General features: G+C 32.6%; 2 protein-coding genes across 3 annotated transcripts; both read left to right on the top strand.

Annotated features, from left to right (window-relative positions):
- The first annotated feature begins 2,659 nt into the window (after positions 1-2,659).
- On the top strand, positions 2,660-13,723 carry LOC111714309 (neural cell adhesion molecule 1). The gene is made up of 7 exons (XM_023489392.1): positions 2,660-2,806; positions 3,470-4,115; positions 5,498-5,646; positions 11,133-11,191; positions 11,610-11,675; positions 12,915-12,991; positions 13,708-13,723. The coding sequence occupies exons 1-7, from the start codon at positions 2,689-2,691 to the stop codon at positions 13,721-13,723; spliced, it is 1,131 nt and encodes a 376-aa protein (XP_023345160.1). The 5' UTR covers positions 2,660-2,688.
- Positions 13,724-13,788: 65 nt separating this feature from the next.
- Positions 13,789-21,278, top strand: LOC111714312 (uncharacterized). Of its 2 annotated transcripts, none has more exons than XM_023489395.1 (6): positions 13,789-14,116; positions 15,363-15,511; positions 16,526-16,746; positions 18,016-18,197; positions 18,505-18,838; positions 19,955-21,278. In XM_023489395.1, exons 1-6 carry the CDS (start codon positions 13,867-13,869, stop codon positions 20,274-20,276), a joined length of 1,458 nt encoding a protein of 485 aa, XP_023345163.1. In that variant the 5' UTR covers positions 13,789-13,866; the 3' UTR covers positions 20,277-21,278. The 2 variants fall into 2 exon arrangements, with proteins under 2 accessions (XP_023345163.1, XP_023345162.1); XM_023489394.1 differs by having other exon boundaries at positions 18,484-18,838; positions 19,955-21,277.
- The last annotated feature ends 1,993 nt before the right edge of the window (positions 21,279-23,271 follow it).

The raw sequence follows: 23,271 nt of genomic DNA, 5'->3' as shown, positions 1-23,271 counted from the left end.
TAGTATAAAGTAAAATTTCAAATATAATTTAACTAATGCTAAATTAGAGATAAAGATTAAACAAAAGTTCATTGTTTAACAAACAAAACTATTTTTCTTTAAATTCCACACCAGAAAGAATTTACAGTAACACAATTTTCAAAAATACCTCAAATTCTAGAACTTTCTTTTTTTTGCCACAATATCTACATTTCCAATAAACATTGGAATTAAATCTTGGAATTAAAAATCTTTTTCCATAACTTGTCAATTATTATAATTTCCGAAACTATTCTTTAATTCTAGTTATAGATAAAGTTCAAAACATACTGCTGTGAATTCTTTTTCAATGAAATAAACTAAATACGTTGTTTCCGCTTTTAGTTGTTAAACAAATTTTATCTTATTCATTTTTCGTTTCGAAAATCGTTAATATGCATTTTTAAAAAAATTGTTTTTGATCGTGTTTCGCTTAAAATCATTCCCTCTCCAAAACAAGTTTACACAACGGAAAACGATAGCTTTGTGTTTTTTCAAATTTATTTTAATCTCGTTTAAACCTCATTCCGTAAACCGTATACTCCTAGATAAATTAGAATAGATAGCTCATGTCGTCTTCACCATACCGGAGGGTTACAGTTGAAATTGAAAATGGCAATTTATCTAGGCATGTACTATTCTGCTAGATCAATTAAAGTTGAAATATCAAAGATTTACACATTCAGGTAACAAAGATGCTCATTAAACTATTTTCAGTCATAAATTGAGTCTAAAAGTCGTCTTCCTATTCCAGAATTTCCTGGTTATCACTGTACTGTTAAAACTATTTGCTTGACAACAAAATCAAATACATTATAAGATTAAGATACCGTCTTCCTATTCTACAGTTTTAGGAGTCCCAGCGTAAATCAATTTGCAAATTCATTTTTTTCTCAAGAATGCATCTGATTGAAATTGTAAAATTATAGAATTCTCGTTTGGAATTGTTCAAAACCTATCTTTATATATATTGTAATCATGAAAACATATTATAAAAATACAGCATTTTCCCTCCAATGTGTGGCCAATAGATTTTTTTTCTTATTTGATTCAAAATATTGTTATGATTGTTCAAACAGCCGTAAAACTTTACTTATTTTGTTTGTTAAAAGTTTTGTTATAAAAACCAATAAATCTATTCAGCAAAGAAACTAAATCAATTTCTTCAGAATTCTCTTTAAATTCAGGAATAAGATGGAAATTTCAAATTCTGCGCAAATTTCAAAAATAATAAAAAATTCCATTTAATTTTATCATACCATTTTTCCTTTATATTCATTCCAATTTTTCCCTCTGTTGTACCGTGGGAATTCTAAAACTATTAGTTTAATCTTATTTATGTCATCACATTTTTATTTTTGTCCAAGTTTTGGTTTAAAAATGTAATTGTATTGTATGCACCAAGGAATGTTTAATCAATATAACAAGGACATTCTTCACCTTGGCTAATAAAAGGAATAAATTTTGAAATGAAATAAAATTTAAATTCAATAAAAATTCATGACGCTTTCTTTTCCGGGTTTAAAGGATTGTCGTGGAATCTAAAAAAACTGATCTAACTCTCATATTTAAAGTGAGGCATGTGTCCGATTAATTCTAAAAAGTTTTTTTTCAATCAAGAATGCTTCATAAAAATTAAATTGTGGTTTCTCAATAAAACAAAGGAGGAAATTGTCAAGGTTCAAGGTTCAAGGTTCAAGGTTCAAGGTTCAAGGTTCAAGGTCCAAGGTTACCTTTGTGAATCGGGGATAAAGGGACACTTGAAAAGTACGCGGCAATCCTTTTAACCCTATTCCTCTGTTTTTTTTCCATAACTCAAAAAGTATTGGTCTGAGGCTATTGAAATTTTCTGACTTTTATTACATACCCAAAGACCTCCCTTCAGGCCTAAAACCGGGCTTTAATACTAACTGCCTGAGTCCTCAGGCACACTGCCTGAATGAGTGCTTTTTACTGTAACAAACTAAATCTTTGTTTTGACCCACTTTCACTTGTCAGATTTTGATAAAATTTAGCTTTTTGGAAAGCCTATGACATAAGGAAAAGGATTGCACAAGTTTTGCGAAAAAAATAGCAAGTGTTTTGCAAACTACCTGTCAAAGGAAATTTGCACATTTTCAGTTTTTCTTGATTAAAAATCAGGTTATTTAAAATTTTGCAACAATTTTTGCATATTTGAAATGGCATGGTCAAGGGCTTTTCAAAAATGTATAATTTTTCATTTTTTGGACAAATTTTTTTTTGCAAACATTTTTACTATATAACTTGATTTTGCAATAAAAAATTCAATTTTTGCAAACTTGCAAATTTATTTCAGATTCTAAAAGTAGAGCACAAGAGCTTTCCAATGATGTATCATTTGTCATATTTGGACATCAAACATGGGATTTAGAGGGGGGGGGGTCAAATTGACCCCCCCCCAGCATATCCTGGTTTTCAAGTACCCCAGCAGGGATAGGGTTAATTTGATTTTTTACTGACAGAAAAGAAACGTCATAATTTTTACGTATTTTAACAAGAAAATCAAGTTAATTCATGTATTAAATTACACTTTTTTATCGACTTTAGAATACGCTGATTGTTAAAATACGAAAATTGTTTAACCGGTGTAAACCTTCCTCCCAAAAACATGGTTTTTTCGTTGTTTTTTAAATTTTAAATTGTCGGTTTATGACTAGACCTAAATTGATCCTATGGTACAAGGGTTCGAATAAGCTCCCAATCTACAGTCTGGATCTACGTGGAGGATTTAAACGAGGACATCATTGGAAGGATAACTCAACAATAGGTAAATATGGAACTTAGGATAGGGAGTTATATCAACGGAATTACGTTGCGCGGAATTGCGCGCAATGATTGCTTCCGCTTGCGGAATTGCGCAATAATTGCGAACAAGGAAGCAATTCAACATTCGCGGAGTTGAGCGGAATTGCTTTTCCATCTAAAAATCAATAATTTCAACTGTGACTTACAAATGTATGCAGCAGATACAAGAATGGAAATATCTCTGTAGATTTTTAAAAATTACTTGTTTCAACAGTTTTCAAATTCAACCCATACCCCTACCTTAGTTCTAATCTCATTGATGTTAACATAGTAAACCCATACCCCTATACCTTAGTTCTACTCTCATTGATGTTAACTATACTAATGTTCTAATGTAAATTAGAAAACCACTCCATTAATGCAATAATAAATAACGCTAATGACAATAACAATAAAAGGCCTAGTCGAAGCCAAAATATCAAAAACAATATGAATAATATTTAAAGGGTGTGTTTCAAAAACGACCCCAAATTTAGAATTTGAGTTTTGCGCTTTTATTTTATCCAATTTTACTGTACTGTACTGTAATTTACATTAAATCATAGTTAAACAACTTGCATTGAAATTAGTCTTCACTTTTTTTTAACGAGAAGAAAAACATCAAATTGACATAAAAATGTTTCAGGGAACCGAGGGTTTGTTTACTACCAGGAATCACCAGGGAAGGGCGGAGGCGACCTCGTCCAATGGTTCTCCAGCCTCCAGCTAAGTCCTGTCCTCCGAGAGGATTCAGGAAAGTACCGCTGCAGAATAGATTTCTCCAATACGCCGACACACAACTCCTGGGTTAAACTTAAGGTTATTGTACCCCCCAGGTCACCTGTTATAGAGAATGACCGGGGTGTATCATTGACCACAAAATCTGACCCGGTCACGGAGGGATCCTCAATCCGTCTGCACTGCACGACAAGCGGAAACCCAGTTCCCGCCATTATTTGGAAATTCCGCGGAATTCCTGTACATGCGTCTTCCAGCCATTCGGATGCTAACACCGGGGTTATCAAGAGCTCAGTTGTGATTAAAGACATTGAACAGACAGAATTGGATCAAGTTGTTGAATGTATTGTTTCTAATAGTGATCTAGTGCTTCCAGCCTCAGCCGCTATACTCCTTGACATTATATCTCCTCCGCAGCGGATTAAAATAGTTCGTGAATTCCCGCATTTTACCGGTGGAACCGTTTATAATCTAACTTGTCAGGTTCTAGGTTCCAGTCCAGCTCCGGAGATATCGATCTATAAAGGAATAAAACTTCTTCACCAATCTTCCAGGAACCATACTTAACGTTCTCAATCTGTATTAAATGAATGTTCGTTCAATCAAATTTCCGCTTAGAAAAAACCAAATTTGAATAGAAATCTTTCTGTTACAGTTCTTTAACAACAATTTTCATTCTAAGAAATTTTTTTCGAAATTACGACTCCATGATAGAAAAATGATATTTTGTCTTCCTCTTTTGGACTCTCAAGGCAGAACATATATATATGCTATACAGTGGTACCCGCAAAACTGTGGAATAGGAAAACGACATCTAAGTAATCTTATGTATATATTGTTCTTGATGGTCATAACTTGAGTCTGAGAGTCGTCTATCTATTTCACAGTTTGTTGGGTCTCATTGTATATAATATTTTTCATCTGTGTAATGTTATGGCTCCCCTTAGATTATCCATCAGTTGTTTTTATTTTCTATTTTCTCCACCTAATTCATTCTAATTTGATGAAATAAAGAATAATGGGAAACACAGCGATGGGTCCAGAATAAACCATTATCTCAATATTATATATATATATATATATATATATATATATATTCAATTTCCGCACATACCTAGATTATTTATACCTCGGTATATTCCATTCATGCTCCATATATTGTGAATAAGAATAAGTTTTTTTCTTTTAAAAGGAAAAAGTCAAAATAAAATTTGCCTTGCATTTAATCTTTAATTTTTTGTTAATTTAAACATGTTATTGAAGTACTAGCTTAGGAATTCAGCTTTGCCTAGAAACTATACTATCTTTAAAATATTCAACCCAATCAATTCATTTAAAACCAAACATTTCCCTGGTTCTAATGAGCTCCTCAGCCAAATTTTTCTCAAGTTTTTAATCGGACATACATACAACACGGACCTCTTCCCCTCTTAGTAAAAGTAAATTCAACCTATATGAAGCATAAAGTCTGACCGCGTTAACATTGTTGCACCGGCTAGTCCTGCCAATAGAGCTAGGTATAGTACAAACTGGGACCGGAAAGGTTGACCCGGCTCGGAAATTCAAATGTACTACGGCTGCCCGTGACAAACAAACACAGGATATGAAATATCATAGTTTACCAGTCAGAAAGCCTTTCCTTTTAAATTAATTTTCGGTTTATTTAATTTTTTAGATTTTTTTTCATTTCTTTTTTGTTTAGGACTTAGCAAGTTGAATTTTTAAGCCTAGGATCAAAATGTGTTCTCATTTCATTCAGGATTTTAATAAGATTTCATTTTCCGCAAGAAAGGATTACTCTTCTCGAAATCTAATTTTCTAACCCCTATATCTTTGCATTCAGAATATTTTTTGAACTAAAAAAAATTAAATTTGACCTAGCTTCCTGAGATTCTTGAATCCTATATGAATTGTTAAGTGTAAGTGTGTATAGTAGAGAAGGAAACGTATCAGGGCGGATACATAGCCTGGTTGTACAGTACAGGGCGGAGAGGGCGGATCAAGGGGAGTTCCTTATCTGTAGAGCTAGAAACATTCTCATACCAAACCTTAGCATAGAGGATCAGTGGAGGATTGATGTACAATGTAAGTATATTTTTATAATTAAATTTAGGCTTTTCCACAAACTATATCTTTGCATCCCAATGTTGTAGACCTTAGGTATTCTAAACTGTCTCAGGTATTTGTCTGTTTGATCAGATATTCTAAGTTTTAAATATCAAAGGTTTTCACCATCAGGGTGCAGAGATATAGGTATTTGAAAATTTGGCTTGGTAACAAAGGATCAATTCTTTTACATGTCTCAACCTCATTTTAATAATCCCTACATCTTCGTTACCTTATGGTGCACGGCAGGGGCGTACGAGAGTATAAGTGTAGGAGGGGGGGGGGGTACGTTTTGAAAAACCTCTTTTTTGAACAAATATTGATACCTTTTTTAACTATTGTAAGCTATTCGATCATATACACACTTCCATATAACAAGTGTTAATAAATTATTTATGTAATTTTCTTAAGTGGACTCATCAGACAATCCCTCTAAGGAAAATAGAGAAGGAAACGTTTCTTAAAAAATATCTATGTTTTCATAGAAACTATACATGTTGTATAATTATAAATAATGATATCAAATATATATTTGCACTGAAAGCAGTATTGATTAAAGATTTTTAAATGAAACTTTTTTAGTGAGATTTTAAAGCATTTTTTGGGTGCCCCCCTCGTACGCCCCTGGCGCACGGAGTGAATCTTTAATGTTTAAGTTTTGGCTGTTAAATCTTGACATTGGGTTACAAAGATATAGGGATTAGAAAAATCAGAGTTTTATCACAAAAACTCATTTCTTTTGAGCAACCCTTTAAAATGGAGGTGCAATTGCATGCTTCAATAAACAATTAAATTCACAATTCTAGAATTTCATTCTCAAAGGTAATTAGTTAAGAGTTGTTTATTTTAGAATGTTTATTTATAGAACATTTTATTTTAACTCGTAAACTTTAAATAATTTATTAGATGACACTAAACGTTGTCCTCTGTGTAATCTGTGGTTTATGTATAATTTGAGCAAAAGCGGGGGGGGGGACAGGGACGTTTCCCCCCCCCCTCCAATGCGCGATCAAATTTAAGGTGAAATAAGTGCTTTTTTACTAAGTAAGAGGCCCCCCTTTTCCCTGTGTGCCCCCCCCCCTCTCTATATAAAAACTTTCGATTCCAGGTCTGGATAGCCCACTCTAAAAAGTGTGGTTTGAATTATCTCCGTATAACATCAATGTGTTCTTACAATGGAAAAGTGGTTTCTCTTTGTTTATCAAAATGAGGGAAGAAGCTATGTTAATTTCTGTTAAAAGTACCACCTGCCCCCCCCCCCTTTCAAATGCATGAGGCACGCTGATTTTACAGTTTGGTTATTGTTGCAGCACACAATTTGGCTTTTTAACATCAATTTTTTCTCAGCTATATCGAAATCTAATTGAAAAAACCGAACACATCTCTCGCTGGCTAGTCCAGGGTGCAAGGTTGCGTGCTAATTATAATATTATTATATCAATGTAAATGTATGCATGTACAATTTGTACGTCTAAGTTGTAGTCTGTGGCATAGGATACGAGAGGAATACATGAGAAGGGGGGGGTTCTAGAGTTTTTTTTCTATTTAAGATGGAAGATCACTTAAAAATTACAACAATCTGTCTTTAAATAAGTCAAAGAATCAGAAGACATTTAAATTTTTGAAGATTGTAAAAGGGTTAAATTTATTACATTATCTCTCCTGGTGAAGTTGGTAGTAGTGAGACCCTGGTGGGAAATAAAGAATTCTTACCCAGGGTTTCATCCATAGATTGATAACAATACAGATAGAACACTAGATGTCGTCTTTTTAATATTTAGGGGTTTTACATTCACAATAACCCTGGACAGAAGCCCAAAGGAGTTACGCGCATGCCGCGTTGAATTACATGCAAGACAAAGAGAGAGCCTGTTCTAACTCCTTTGGGCTTCTGTCTCAGGGTTATGGTGAACGTAAAACCCATAAATCTTGAAAATACGACATCTAGTTCTCTATCTGTACTGTTATTAATCTATGGTTTCATCCATCACGGAGTCTAGAGTCCAGACAACTTAACAAAATGAAAAATTATAAAGCTCATGTGGCAATAAAATCCTAATAAACTAGCACAGTAGGGAGTGGAGGGGGGGGGGTAGGAGGGTTCCTTAGGGAGTAGGGAGTAATGAGTAGGGTATACCAGGGAGAAGGAAATACAGGGTGTAGAAGATAGTATATGCAGAGGGGAGCTGTAAGGGGTATAGTGCACATTAATTTTCTATTCTAATCTTTCTACAATTCGTACTGCAAACAATAGAAGATTTTTGGTTTTTAATTCTAGGAATACGAACTTGAAACTCAAAGTAAGGTGAGAGAGAGAGGAGGGTTATAATGTTTTGGAGTGGACGGATAGTTGTTTATTTGTTTTTGCTGGTTTTATATCTAGAAGTGTTTTTACAACGGGTTAGGTTTCAGGAATAAACTATAGTGAACACTATTTTCTAGTATTACTATCCAATATTTTCCAAAATACCAGGTCAAAGGATCTCTGACAAGTTTAACTTCAATTAGATTGATGAAATACAGCTTGATACGCATATATATCAATACAATGCGGGCAATATCTTTTGTTGCTTTATATTTGATTGAGTGCAAGCTAGTTAGAGAGCAAATCTGTGTCCGTTTGTCGTCAATTGTATTGATATATACGCCAATCCTTAACAGAATAATGAATTAAACTAGTTCTTCTTATATTTTTGTCTCTAAAGTCTTGATTCGTCTTTTTTGAAGAAAGAATGAAATTAAAAACCATTCTCAAATACCTAATATTGATGATCATTGCTAAATCCGCAATCGGATATTTTTCAAATCCCTATCTTTTATTTATCTAAACTCTTGATTCCTCTGTTCTAAAGAAATAATGAAATTAAAAACCAATTTCAAATATCTAACAGAGATCTTTCTTATTCTTAAAAGAAGAATTAGAAACCCAGTTCATCTTATACTTTTAAATATTTTTTGTTGTCTAAAGAAAGAATAAAATTAAAAACCAATTTCAAATATCCAATAGTGATCTTTCTCAAAAGTTTCCTCAATAATGGAATCCGTTCAAACAAAGAGATTTAAATTGGAATCTTGGAACCGTCAATATAGATCTTTCCAGATTTTTCTAAATCTATGAATAATCATTCTTATTCATTCTCTCGCATTGTTCATTCTTTCTGGGAATTCACATGTTTTGGCCAAAAATAACCTTTCTACGGACATTCATAGACACCCCCCCCCCCAACTCAACTTGTATGTTGGATAAGCCCATGGGGAAATGAGATAACTGCTTTTATCAGTAAAATTTCGAGCTTTATTAATTTTTTCTTCAAACTCCGTGACAAAATATGATAACATTTTTCAACTGAAAATTTGGAAATTTAAAACTTGAAATATGCAACATTTCAGCCTTCATTCATTAATATAAGAGTTCAGGTTGGGTTCTGGTGAGTCAAAAAAGGTTTTTTTTAATATTTTATTGTATTTTCATGTATACCTAAGACATTATCAAGTACAATAGATCGCAACATTTGTACACTCTCAGTACGTCACAAGTGTCAACCGATTTATATGTCCTACAAAATTAGCAATGATAGTGATAATAAAGTTCTAATCTTACTCTGAAATAAGTGCAATTTTGTATTCTTTAATTTATGTTTTTACACTTTTTTATTTAATCTTGAAAAACATGTCAACTAACGGGTAAAAATGTTGTCTTCCTTGTTATATTTGACACTTGTGACGTCATGTATAATTGGTCCATTTCTCTGTTGCCACCTTGATAATCTATTTGATATTATACTGTGTTTTAGAGCGCTGTGCTATGCCCCCTTCTCTTACAACAGTTTTTACTTTAAGCTGTTGCTCTTCATATCCCCATTTTCTCCGTTCTCCAAAACTTAAACTTTAGCAAATTTTTCTGTTTTAACTCGTGCATTTTTTAAAATAAAAAAGTGTCGACATATTTCAGACAAAATATTTCAAATGTGATTGTCCAATACCATCCCTGGGGGTCATGTAAATTGCCACAAAAGTTTGGGCCCGATCGGTTCAGCCGTTTTGACGTTTAGTATATGTGAATAAGAAAAATATGTTCTAATATTATTTTATATCCCTTCGATAGGATGAACTAAACAATGAACTAATCAACTAGTTGAGTATTAATTAATTCAATAGAACGTAATTATTGCTTTAAGTGTTTATTACCATACCTCCGATCGAGTAGTGTGCTGAGTATTAAGTACACCCCATCTCTGGTGGAGTAATTATTGTCTTAGTGTTAATTTATTAATTAATCACTCCGGTGGAGTAATTAGTGTTTTAGACTTAAATAGTTAATTACTATCACTCCGGTGGAGTTATTAGTGTCTTATACTTAAATAGGTAATAACTATCACTCCGGTGGCGTACTCAGAGACAAGAAAAAAGCTCTACATTATTTCATGGATACTTGTTACTAATCAATTATCAAACTTCTGTTTTGATTGGCTTAATAGGATTAAAATTAGATGAAAGGCACTCCACTTCAATGTTTTATCAAAGTTTAAAATATTTCCAAATATTCAAGTTTAAAGTGCATTCTGAGCTGGAATCCGAAAAAACTTATGCTAAAAACTCATTTTACTCGTCATTCATTTAAACCACTAAAGACCGTTCACCCGAGCTGAGATTTCCAATTTTTTTCTTCTCAACAAATGTTGTTCGCTTTCAAGGCTTAAATCTTCTGATATTCAAATGGTATTATGTTATACGTATTAAAAGGTTTTTCTATAAATGCATCAATGCATCAGTTAAAGACAAATCCTGAAAATGTGTCATACTCAGAGAAATAAAAAAAAAATTGAACAGTTCGCGAAAATGTTAAAAGAATCCGATCAAACAGAACGCGGGTGTGGAATGCAGGGTTTACGCTCTCCAGCTTGTTTGGACCGACCAATAGGACAGACGGTCCGACCAAGAGGACAGACCTATAGGACAAACCTATAGGACAGACGGACCGACCAATAGGACAGACGGACCGACCAATAGGACAGACGGACCGACCAAGAGGACAGACGGACCGACCAAGAGGACAGACGGACCGACCAAGAGGACAGACGGACCGACCAATAGGACAGACGGACCGACCAATAGGACAGACCTATAGGACAGACGGACCGACCAATAGGACAGACGGACCGACCAATAGGACAGACGGACCGACCAAGAGGACAGACGGACCGACCAATAGGACAGACCTATAGGACAGACGGACCGACCAATAGGACAGACGGACCGACCAATAGGACAGACGGACCGACCAATAGGACCGACGGAGAGTTCACCAAAAGGTTGACTAAGGAAATGTGTAAATTTTTATTAAAAATTAAAATTGAGTTTAAGATTGGTCGAACTGTCCTTGGTCATTTTCGAACAGAACGATAGGATTTCTTATGATAATGTATAAATTGTGGCACGAAGCACCCTAATTGATTATTTTCTAGATAAACCCGAGGTAGAGGTAAGAGTAGAGAAAGGCTCAGTTTACACTGAGGAAGGACAGGTGGGAAATTACAATTAAATTCTTGAAATAAATCAAGAAAAGAATTTAGTCTTTGCCAAAAAAACATAAGTTTTATAATTCTTATATCTTTGCATCCAGATGGTGAAAACCTTTACTATTTTAACCTTAGATTATTTGATCTAACACAGAATTCATATTTTGAAACATCTTAGGTCTACGACATAGGGTTGCCATGAGATAGGGATTAGAAAATCAGAGTTTGTGGCAAAGACTCAATTCGTTTTCTATTGAATTCAAATGACAAATTCAACATGATTCAAGTTTTCTTGCATCGGATGCTTTCAGAAATGGTTCTACCGGAAATAAAAAAATTAGAGAATAAAAATTTACAATTTATTGTTAAATTTGAATAGCCAAACTTTTTGTTTGCAAGGGTAATAAAAGGGCTAATATTTAGGATTTAGAATTGCGATGTATTGTGAACGCTAATCCACCAGCTATACTTATACACTGGTTTAGACAGGTATCTATTTTATATATAAAGAAGCAATCTCTGTTTGTCTTTCTGTTCGACACTTTAGTTTCAGTAGAAGTAAATATTTCCATTTACTGATAGCGCCAATTGAAGGATTCATACCTCTAATTGGATAATGAGATAGATAGAAAGATAGATGTTACCGCCATACTATTTCTATTGGTTCAGAATAGACAACAAACACATGACTGAACCCTGATTGGATCAGGCGCTAATGGACTCGGCATACAGGAATGTTTATGTTGAGAAGGCTGATTTTTTTAGAGAAAAATTAGTTTCCAGGCTGGGCTGGATGTTCAAAGCATATAAGTAAAGAAGTAATCTCTGTTTGGATGTTAGATCATAACTCATTAACCCCTTAGCCGATTTGCCTTCAATTTTGATTAGGGACCTTTTTTAGGGAAAACCCAAGGCAAAGCTGGGTTTCTAAGCTTGTATAGTATACATTCTACATGTTTAGTTCTTACTTCTTACATATTGTTTTAGACAAGTATACAGCTTTTCTAATATATTGTCCCAGGCATTGTATTTAGTTCCAAACAATATGGTTTTATAGGTTAATAATATCATTTTATAAATATCTCAAGAAATCTCCCCAAGCTAATCCGGTTTTATTATCTTTAGAAACTAGAGACAAAGATTTTTTTATTGTACACAAATATCCATCCGGTTATATATAAACTTAACTTTTAATTGTTCAATCCTTGTTAGAAGTTGGGCTATCACCCTTTTACTGCAAACTATAGACATAATGATTTATGCGCCTTTACTGCAGGTATCACTTTGTGACCTCGTAGCTTTGATTTCACGCATAAATATGAAAAAATCTAATTTTTCGGTTATATATTATAAATTCAAACATTTGAGTTCTTCTCAATTGCTCATTTATGAGAGTAGTTATGATTAAAAAACTACAAGATTTTTATCTTATTTATTTTAGTTTTTCTTATTTATTATAGTTTATCTCATTTATTATAGTTTATCTTATTTATTATAGTTTATTTATAGTTTATCTTATTTATTATAGTTTATCTTATTTATTATAGTTTATCTTATTTATTATAGTTTATCTTATTTATTATCGTTTATCTTATTTATTATAGTTTATCTCATTTATTTTAGTTTTTCGTGCAATCAAGTTTTCAAAACCTAAGATCAAGATGTCTCCCTTTAAAAAGTTGGAAATCTACAAACTTAGAAAATCGTTAACAGTCCTTTGATTTATAGGGCCAGGACCTGGAGACTATGATGGAGAAAAATATAAAGATTTACAACGATAAGTTGACAATCACCAACATTCTCAGGTTCGATAATACCATAAGCCTCTTATTCAAGTCAATGAAGCCTCGGGCGCTTAAACAATATCTTTTGAGATATTTAAGTCGTAGTTATGTTGCATTGAAGCTCTAAAATCCCACGGAAGTTTAACACGGATAATTTCCGCAAAAACTCTTTAAATGGGTATTTTATAAACAAAACAGAGACAAAATAAATACTTCGGCGGTCTGGCGGCGCCCCCAAATCTTTGATTAATGGTCATTAAAATCTATTAATATATCTACATATAACTTATGTACGCTATGACCTCTTGAAAGTACGATATATTGGAGATTTACAGGATTTTCAAGAACGGGAAAAGTAATTTTAAATTGAATTGATTATAAATCAGTTCAAGCTACAATTTGCATGGATACATTTGTAAATTAAAAGATTATTAGAATATATTTTCATCAAGAAACACGAAGCAAATGCATTTTAAGAGGAAGATTTTACAAAACCAGCCCCCCCCTGACCCTCTAAAATACAAAACCAGCCCCCCCTGACCCTCTAAAATACAAAACCAGCCCCCCCTGACCCTCTAAAATACAAAACCGTCCCCACCCTCTCCCTTGGGTAAAAATTGGTATTAATTGGATACAATCGGGAATTTTTTTGTATCACTTGGGTTAGTTGGATTGAGTCTTTGACACAAACTTGAATTGTTCTTATCACTTTATTACCTTTAATATATGAAATTCAGATTATTTGATTCTTAGTTGAAAGGTCAACAACATTGGGTTGCAAAATCAGAGTTTGGGGCACTCAATTCCTTTATATAATTTAATTAATTGTAAATTTTATTTTTTTAGATTCTCCGACCTGCTCTTTACCTACACCTACTACAACAGTACTCGGAGCTATGGACTCCAGTCTCAGGTTAGAGTGCAGGATGAGTTCTAAACCAGAACATCAATCCTTTATCTGGACTTTCTACAACCAGGACGGATCTGAGCTCCAGGTCCCCAATCATCTGGTTGAGTCTAACGGAGCAGCCTCTACTCTAATTCATACCCTGAGCTCTGATGAGGATCTTGGAACACTGGAGTGTGCTCTAAACAACATGGATAATCAGTTTTCACAACCCTGCAGATTCAAGATTAAGAAAAAAGGTAAAAAAGCTACGAAAATGAACTGTCTTTTTTTAAAATCCAAAAATTGAGGGATCACTTGGTGTTAGACTGGGGTAAATCACGATTTAGGAACATATGCTCCATTTTTTGCCCTAAGTAAAATTTTTAAATATTTAAAGGGTTTTCCGACGTAATTTCAAGTGACATTCCATTAATAAAATTATATGTCCGATTCACAACCGTATCCTTTAACAAATTTGTCTGATCAAGGTGAATGTGAAATCGTTTTTTTTGTGTTGTTTCTCTATAAAAGTGGTTTGCGGATTCTGCTGGTTAAAGGCTTGTACCGTAGTGAATAGGGCATGTCCCTTTTAAATGGAGGGTTATTTGTAAATACAACAACAGTACCTTTTACTGCAGCTAGGGTTTCCAGCGAACGAAACGTTTCACGAAAAAAATGCGAAAACTTTTTCGCAAAATTTCGCATTTTTTCGCGAAAATAAATAAAGCAAAACTGATCACTGGCCTCTTATTCCAGTTTTCTAATCCCAGTTGCCTTTGCAATCTGATGGTGTAAACATTTGATACTTAAAATCTTTACTTTTAGATCTACCAGAATTCCTAGGTTGACGTACATTTTAAGGTTAACGACATCAGGCTGCAAAGATTAGATTAGAATATAAGAGTGATGAATTCCTTGGTATTTTTCCCCAAAAAATGAAAATAAAAATTAGCAGGTTCAGAAAATAATTCAGTATTTGGTGTAAAGTAACAATGAGAGTGTAAGATGCCTGATCTAGACTTTTCTATTTTATATTTTCCCAGTCTTTGATGTAAACCCCGATTCTGCAATTTACTGAGGGTATATATATATATATATATATATATATATATATATATCCTAACATCAGAACACTTAAACACCATACACTGAGAGGTCAACAATATAGAATATATTTATATTGTCTTTTTACTTTTAGTTTTATAGAAAATCAAGCATAATAAAAATAGTCAAGAATATTAATAAAGTATTGTTTTTTACTTTATAAAATATTTTCAACACTTTTCAAAAATCTATAAAAAATACTTTTTTATATATTCTTTTTGTGTAAAGTAAAATTTAAAAACCTTTTTTTACATCGTCAGAAATATTAAAAAATTCCTTGTAATTTATGTTATTATATTGTTCAACACTTACTTGAAAGTTTTTATTTAATTTTTTATGACAGTTTTTTTCTTTATTAAAGATATATCTAATTTTCTTTAAATAATATTTTTTATTCAGTTTTCTCTGTTTCTGGGGTGAGTTCATGTTCCTGTTTTAATCAAACTTTTACTTCCTTCTCTGTATCCTGCAGTCTACCCTCTCTACCCTCTCAACCCTCTCCACAATCTGAACCTGAACAATCTGCGCATACAAACATTCTTTTTCAGGAATGATAATAAAAAATATCTTGTCTTTTCCAAGTCAAATTTAAAATTGAGCAAAGTAATGTCGCATAAATTTGAGTTTTTCCGTTTATCTATCTATCCATACGAAATCCGAGTTTGTGGCAATAACTCAGTTTCATTAATATTAAACGTACTGAGTCTAAAACTAAAGAACGAAAAGTTTTGACTTAAATTTTAAGTTCATGGTTAAATGCCACTTCTGACTTAATTTAAACCTGAACTTTAACCATGAGGTTAAATATTTAACCCTGTGGTTAAATGTTTAACTCGCCGAAATCGAGGAGTTAAACTTTAAACACAGGGTTAAACTCTTGAAATCCCACAATCCCTATTTGTCAAATAATCATCATTCAGCGGTAAGCGGCATTCAACGAATTACGATATATTTAAAAGTATAAACCTTGATTTAATAAATTTCACGTTTTAGATTAATTAATGTTTGCACGTAAACCCAAATTACGGTTGTAACTAGATATATGTTTTGTTCTCTGTCACGTAAATAACTTGAAATTAAAAAAAAAACAGCTGATTACCGATAGTTACGTTAATAATTCTTTAAATCCTTTTCTCTGATTGGTTCAGATTTTTCCTGGGAAATTCAAATTTAAAATTGAGAAAGTTTAATATTTAAGTAGCTATTCATTATTTTACAGAACTTTTAACCTCAAACTTAAAATTCGCGCATTCTTTAGTTTTAGACTCTGGCTGGTTATAATACTTTTTACAAATGTAATTTAGACATTTAAAACAAAAATTACCAGTTTTCATGACAAACTCTGATTTTGTAATTCCTATATATTTGAAACGTAATGTCGTAGACCATTGATATCTCAAAGTAAGAATTCTACTATGTCAAATAGACCAAATTTGAAATATCTAAGGTTTACATCAACCTGGTTTCAAAAATATAAGGATTAACGACTTTGAGTTTGTGACAAACTCAATTCCTTTCCAATTCTGCTCTCCCATCCTTTATTTATTATCCTTGACCCCCAGGTATTCGATGCTCAGACCTTGAAGCTCGTGAGAAACATCTCCAGCTCTTCAACCCAGCTCACCTTCACAGATCTTCCAGCCTCCAGGGACTTCCTACTCCAGGTCCTGGTGGAGCAGGACGGAATTATCTCTGAACCCTTCAGGACGGATGCCTTTACACTCCGGGCTAATGATAAGCAGCTGGCAGCGAGCACTGAGAAGGATTCTAGCAATTCAGCAAGGTCAGTTTTATATGTTAGAGACTTTTCCAAAGGCATTTTCCCAACCGATAACTTCCCAAGGGTTTTTTATCTAGTGGCAACTTTCCAAATGTGTAATTTTCCAAGTCTTCAAGTGTCTTTGCTGCAGCGCTCGGCCCAAATTCCAGCCTGCAACGCCTTAGAAACCCTAACTTAATCCTAAATGTACATTTGGGAAATTGCATTAAATAAATCCCATAGAGTCAAAGATTGTGTGCTTATCAATGATAACGCAGATAGGAGAGGTTGTGTTTCTTCTTTTCTTTACTAATAAATACTCTTGCAAGTGATGAGTCCACTTAAGAAAATTACATAAATAATTTATTAACACTTGTAATATGGAAGTGTTTATATGGTCGAAAAGTTTACATAGTTAGAAAAGGTATCAATATTTTTTCAAAAAAGGTATTTTTAAGGGGGGGAACAGTATTGCCAAAGGGGGGTGCACAATATTTTTTTGTGCACCCCCCGCACACTAAAAAATGCTCTCGTACGCCAATGCTCATTATATCTTTTATAGTTTACTCAGCTATATCGAGGTTGGAAAATGATTAAAATTATCATGGAATAACAGAAGCTAATTCTAAATTCCTATTGTTGAAAAAATATGTTTGCTTCATTAAAATGTCACTTATTTTAAGATCTATATTGAGGCCTGGGTGCCATTTGTGATTTTATATGACAGGGTCAATTGTTTATGTTTATAATTTATTACCCTATGGTTGGTTTGTGAAGTCTGGAAAGTTGAAATTTTTATTTCAAATTAATGCTAATACTGATGCAACGGGGAGCCGAATCAACTGTCCTAGGAGTAAAAGATAAACATTTTTCAGAGTTAAACTTCACAGCAAAGTTTTGTTTTCCTCCATCATTCCAACCAATATATATATTGTAACTTTTAGACATGATTGTGTTGTTCGGTAACGTATCAGGGAGGGGGGGGGGGCAATGTGAAAGTAAAAAGTTATTTATTTTACATCATTTCAATTATTCTTAAAACATAAAATCGAGTTAATTAAAAAATACTAGGTTTCTTAGTCTCAAACTTTCAAATTTTTATATTTTTGCAACCTGCCCATATTTCAAACTTGGAGCTCTGCATGGTTAAATTGATTAAAATATCAAAAGTTTTTACCTTGAGATTGCAAAGTTGAAGGCAATTGACAAAATTTGGTTTTTGAGAAAGTGGAAATTAAATACTGAAGTAAGAGAAATAATGTGGATGAATTGATGAACTCAGTTTCTGTTTAGGTTTCTGTCCATTGTTGGTATCCTAGTCGGAATATTTTCAATTTTGGCGCTCTTCTCCGTAGCACTTGCGGTTTTTCTCAAGAAAGGAAGACGACATCATCAGCATTTTTTCCAAGCTAAACCAAATAATTGCGATTCCCCAACTTCCAACCCGGATATTATACCAAACTTTAACTTTCCAGGTAATTATTTGATTATATAACTACATTATACCCTATATACCAAATTACGCCATTTATACGTTTCTCCTTTTCCTCTTTTTGACTTCCTTATTTAAGAAGTCTTTCTAATAAATGAGTTTAAACTTTAAGAAAGTTTATATTGCAATTATTTCAATAAAAGAAAAACTGTAGCAGAAGCAGCTGCATAAAAAAGTATTTCGAAAACGCTAAATAAAAAATGATTCTTTTCTATCATAGCATTTTTAAATGAAAAGATTATTTTCTGATTTGTTGTTTCATTATTTAGTGAATGACTGTAACTCTATAGAGGATTTGAGCTGCAAAGAGTTGGTACATGAGGACTGGGGAAAACACAATGACCAGTCCCTTGTTTTGTCCGGAGAGGACTGGGGTCCACCTGGAGATGATTGGGGGCAGTCAACATATTCAAGTTTTGAACCAAGTATTGATACATTCTCTTCTGGCACACAATATGCAAGTTTACAGTTTCATGAAACTGCAGGAGCATTAGCACAGTGCACTGACACCGTGGGACCGTTGGCTGATTCTGAAAAACCCCGGTCCCCAGGAAGTGAAAAGTTCCAGCCGCCGGTTCAGTACTCAGATATCAACTTTACAGCACTACAACTAGCAACTGTCAGGTAGTACATACATGTACATGAATGTCAAAATTTTCACTGTTTTTCTTTACATTATGGTTTCGTTTTATTGAATTAAGAATTTAATGCTTATTCTTACATTAAATGATATAGCTAGTAAAATATTATCAATCTCTGTAAGAGATCTTAAAAAATGATTGCTGATCTAGACTACAAGGACCTGGACGTCCCTAAATTAAAGAATGTTTTCATTTATATAATTATCAAAACTATTTACAATAATATCACCATTTAAAAAAAGGTATTGCAACAAACATTAAGAACACATGGATGGTAAAAATATATTCGACTGAAGCATAATGCGTTAAAAGATTTCCATATAATTGAATCCAATAATTTGCACATTTAACAAAATGATGACACCACCTAGCGTTAAACATATGAATCAACTGCAATCAACATCAAGTCTTTGACATGTTACACAACATTAAACGTTTGTAAATTTCTGCAAGTTTCAGATTACAAATACAACAAATCAGAATTCAAGAACTATAGGACACTTTAATGATGAAGGCTCATTTTAAAACCCTAAAATGTATTCATGTATTTTATACATTTTGTGAATTTAACAAAGTAAAGGTTTTAAGGAGTTGAAATCCCAACAGGGGCGGGGGAGGGGGTATCTTTATAAATATTTTTCTGCGAATAAATATAGTCATAGAGAAAACATTTTGCCTAGAATGTTCATAAATTGATGAAAAAAGTGACTAACTTAATATTAAGTAAATATTGGATCAAATCTTGCTTGATGAATTTTTGAAATTCTCTTCACGGAAAAATAGAATCGACATAAAAATATTGCTGATTAATTTTCAAATAATTATGATTCCACTCCCATCCAAACCCATTCAATTTTATCCAAATTTTCCCAATTCAAAAATACACGATGGGATTGTTGCGGTTTTTATAAATATTTGTCCTCGTAAATAATTTGAAATAAATTTTCGTTTTAAAGAATTTATATTATCTTAACTGCAAAAAAAACATTTAAACCATATTGTGCTCCTTATTCCAAAATTTGAGTTATCATGTGGTTTTTCTAAAAGAGTTGAATTGAACCATCCCTTAGATAAAATAAATTTTCATATTTTGTTTCAGATGTGGTCGGAATTCTAATCTGAGATCCTCATTTTCAATCAACGATTTCCCATCCGAGGACCAGGATTCAGCAGTTCGGTTTCATTCTCTCAAACCCAAACGGAAAACAGTCAAGTTTCAGGACGAACTGAACAACCCCTCTAAGGACACAAAGAACCATATTTGTCCGCATTTACAGAAATCAAGGACCTTATCAATGTCCTGCCGGGCCCCTAAGGACCACGATATGCCCCTTGGCCTGCAAGTGCTCCAACCTCAAGTTCAGGTCCAAGTCCCAGATCAGGGTTATTTTGTTACCCAGGATCTAGAGTCCAAGCTTTAAATGTACCTTCAGCGCAAACTATATCATGTTTAAAACCCGGTTAGAAGTATTTTTGTTATTATTCTATATAGAGAGCATATACGTGGGACCCATAAAACTATGGAATAGAACGATGATTCTTGAGCAATCTCATGTGTTTTTATATCCTTTTTATATCCTAAGCGCTAGGCTTGAAGCTTGAAAATCAACTTACTAGACTCAATGAGAAAAAGGTCAAAGGAATTTAGGCTTTGCCAATCACTCTGAGTGTCTAATCTCTATATCTTTGCAACCCAATGTCGTAGATCTTAGTTATTTCAAACTATGAATTCTGTTTGATCAAATGATCTAAGTTTGAAATATAAAAGGTATAAACCATCAGGTTGATAAGATATAGGGATTAGAAGATTGGAGGTTGTGGCCAAGACTCATATCCTTTATACAATATTACTGTAATACAACTTCGTTACTTCGTAGCTCATCAAAATTTATTTTTCTTCATGAGAAGCTCTTCGATAAGAGTAGTTAACATTTCAATCTAATGTGCAATTTACATTATTTTAACGTGAATTAAGTGATGAAATGGGTCTGTGTACACTGCACTATGTTTAATGTTCTAAAATCTATCTAAAATCATAAGTTCTGTGTAACAGTCGTCTTCCTATTCTAAAGTTTTATAGGACTCACTGCAGACCTTAATTTTAATGTTTTTTACATCGTTTTACAAAATACTAGAAAACATTTGGGGAACAAATTGTTTGTAAAAACTGTTTACAACATCTATTTCTAAATTTATTAAATTAAACATGCACCGAAAAAGGCAGCTTTAATTTCAGTTTCCGAAGAAAGATCTAAGAATCTTGTAAAGTTGAAAAGTATTGAATAACATTATTTTTCTACTGGATAAACTACAAGTATAAACAAAGAATAAAGCCTACTTTATTTTACAATTATATATAATTATAATTGTGTCAGAAAACTGTCAATGTATAACTCAATTGTTAATAAACCCTATACATTAAATGTCCGAAATACATAAATAAATACAAAAATTATGTTCAATAAGTTTTTTTTCCTTTTCTCTTTTGTTCACTACTCAAATGTGAAACTTTAATGATTAAATTATGATTTCAAAAATGAGAATAATTCCAATTAAAACTAGTATAATTGGTATTGAGATACAGGTTTAAAATTGGTATAGAGATACAGGTTTTCGATTAAAATTGATATAGAGATACAAGTTTAGAATTAAAATTGTTATAGAGATACAATTTTCAAATTTAAATTTAAATTTAAAAAGCTTAGTCTAGAGTTTTAATCTTTTAGTCTCAAAGAAAGAAAAGTCCTTTAATTAAAACGTCTTAGACCTGACCTCATTTTTCCTGCAAGACATCGGACTTTTAGGAAAAAGTCCCAGAAATCTAAAACTCGGGACTTTATTTCCAGTGCCATTTTGTTTTAGGACTTCAGAAAATTGGGACTTTTTACTAAAGTTTATATTCCAGTGTCCGAATTTAATGAATTTAAGCCGTGTCTGAAATCCCCGAAAAACCGGCTTAAATCTTGAAAAATTTAAGTGGAACCAACACAATTTGAGCCGTGGCTTAAATTTAAAACGCGGCTCAAATTCTTTAAATTCGACCTCGGGTTTTTTATTCTAGAAAATTTTTTTCCTGTGACTTTCCGTGACGGCAGAAATGAAAGGTTTATGAATATTCTCTGAACCTAATAAATGATTTAATAAAATTTCAATCTTTATTATAAAATCCTAAAATTTAACTTAACGAAAAATGTTCCAATATTGAAACTGTTTACATGGAGTAAACATCCTGTAAACCAGTTTATACAGATTATACTTCAATGTTTACATTTTAAATTAAACCAGAGAATATTCAGAATTGTACAGACAAGTCTACAGCACCAGTTTTACAAATATGGTTTAGGTGTACCAAGTATTATTTGTGTATTTTGGCGTTCAAGCTTGAAACTATAATCTAATTTGAGATAAATATTTCTAGTGTACAGATAATAATATGATATGTACAGAGCTGTAAACTTTAGAATTGTGGTCTGTGGGTATCGAGATCAATGTCTGATCTTCTCTTTTTGTCAATTTCATGATAAAGGAATTGAGTCCTTGCCACAAATCCCAATAACTGTGCGACCGGATGTTGTACACTTTTGATATTTCAAACTTAGATGATTAGAACTAACAGAATTCAAAGTTTGAAATATTTAAGGTCTACGAGATTGAGTTGCAGAGATATAGGGAATGGAAAATCATAGTTTGTGCTTAAAAATTTGAAATTTTGCGCGCCATTGAATAAATGAACATTTTATTGGTTGGAAACTGGCAGAGAGAAAAAAAGAAAGAAAAAGAGCAGATTAAGAAGGAAATTAAAAATGACCACATTGGATATTCAGATTAAGCGATCGGGATTATAAAGGTTTAAGCTCAGTTTATTTAGATAGATACATAAAAAACATATTTTATCATAGAAAATTTAGATTATTTATAAACAAAGCCTAATCAAACATTAAAAACAAACTATTCAGATATTAAGTAGGAAATGAAATCGAAGGAGAAGAGTAGATTGAGGTAACCAAAAATCATGATTTCATGAACACTGGAAACAATTAAAAATTAATAAAACATTTATTTTTAATACTGACTTAATTTACAAAGTTTTAATTCAATTTAACTGAGAAACCCTTATCAGGTTCTTTTAATTAATTCCACTAGGACTTCTAGATAAGAACTAACTAACAGTGAGCTTTGAATAATTTCATAATTAATTTGACAAATATCAAATAATTTATTCAGAAAATAGAATTTCATGCTGGTAAAGTATAAATGAGCTCGTTTTAAAAATTAACTTTATTGTATGAAAAATATTAAATTATATTAAACAATTAACTTTTGGCGGATTTTTTGCAAATGAAAATATGTATTTGCACAATCCCAACTCTTTTGATAATTCACATTGACTGCATGCAAGGTAAGGTTGGCGGGGGG

Source organism: Eurytemora carolleeae, unplaced genomic scaffold, assembly GCF_000591075.1.
Source record: "Eurytemora carolleeae unplaced genomic scaffold, Eaff_2.0 scaffold1539, whole genome shotgun sequence".
In the NCBI taxonomy this organism is placed as follows: domain Eukaryota; kingdom Metazoa; phylum Arthropoda; class Copepoda; order Calanoida; family Temoridae; genus Eurytemora; species Eurytemora carolleeae.
The sequence above is the reverse complement of the archived record's forward strand: the minus strand, read 5'-3'. Positions and strand labels throughout refer to the sequence as shown.

Bases quoted from the DNA above. Each gene is read 5' to 3' on its own strand.
- LOC111714312 (XM_023489394.1), top strand. From the start codon at position 13,867: ATGGACTCCAGTCTCAGGTTAGAGTGCAGGATGAGTTCTAAACCAGAA. The intron at 15,512-16,525 runs GAATGATAATAA...CTTGACCCCCAG, and splicing joins ATACAAACATTCTTTTTCAG to GTATTCGATGCTCAGACCTT. The intron at 16,747-18,015 runs GTCAGTTTTATA...GTTTCTGTTTAG, and splicing joins GATTCTAGCAATTCAGCAAG to GTTTCTGTCCATTGTTGGTA.
- LOC111714309 (XM_023489392.1), top strand. From the start codon at position 2,689: ATGACTAGACCTAAATTGATCCTATGGTACAAGGGTTCGAATAAGCTC. The intron at 2,807-3,469 runs GTAAATATGGAA...AAAATGTTTCAG, and splicing joins GAAGGATAACTCAACAATAG to GGAACCGAGGGTTTGTTTAC. The intron at 4,116-5,497 runs GAACCATACTTA...TGTGTATAGTAG, and splicing joins CTTCTTCACCAATCTTCCAG to AGAAGGAAACGTATCAGGGC.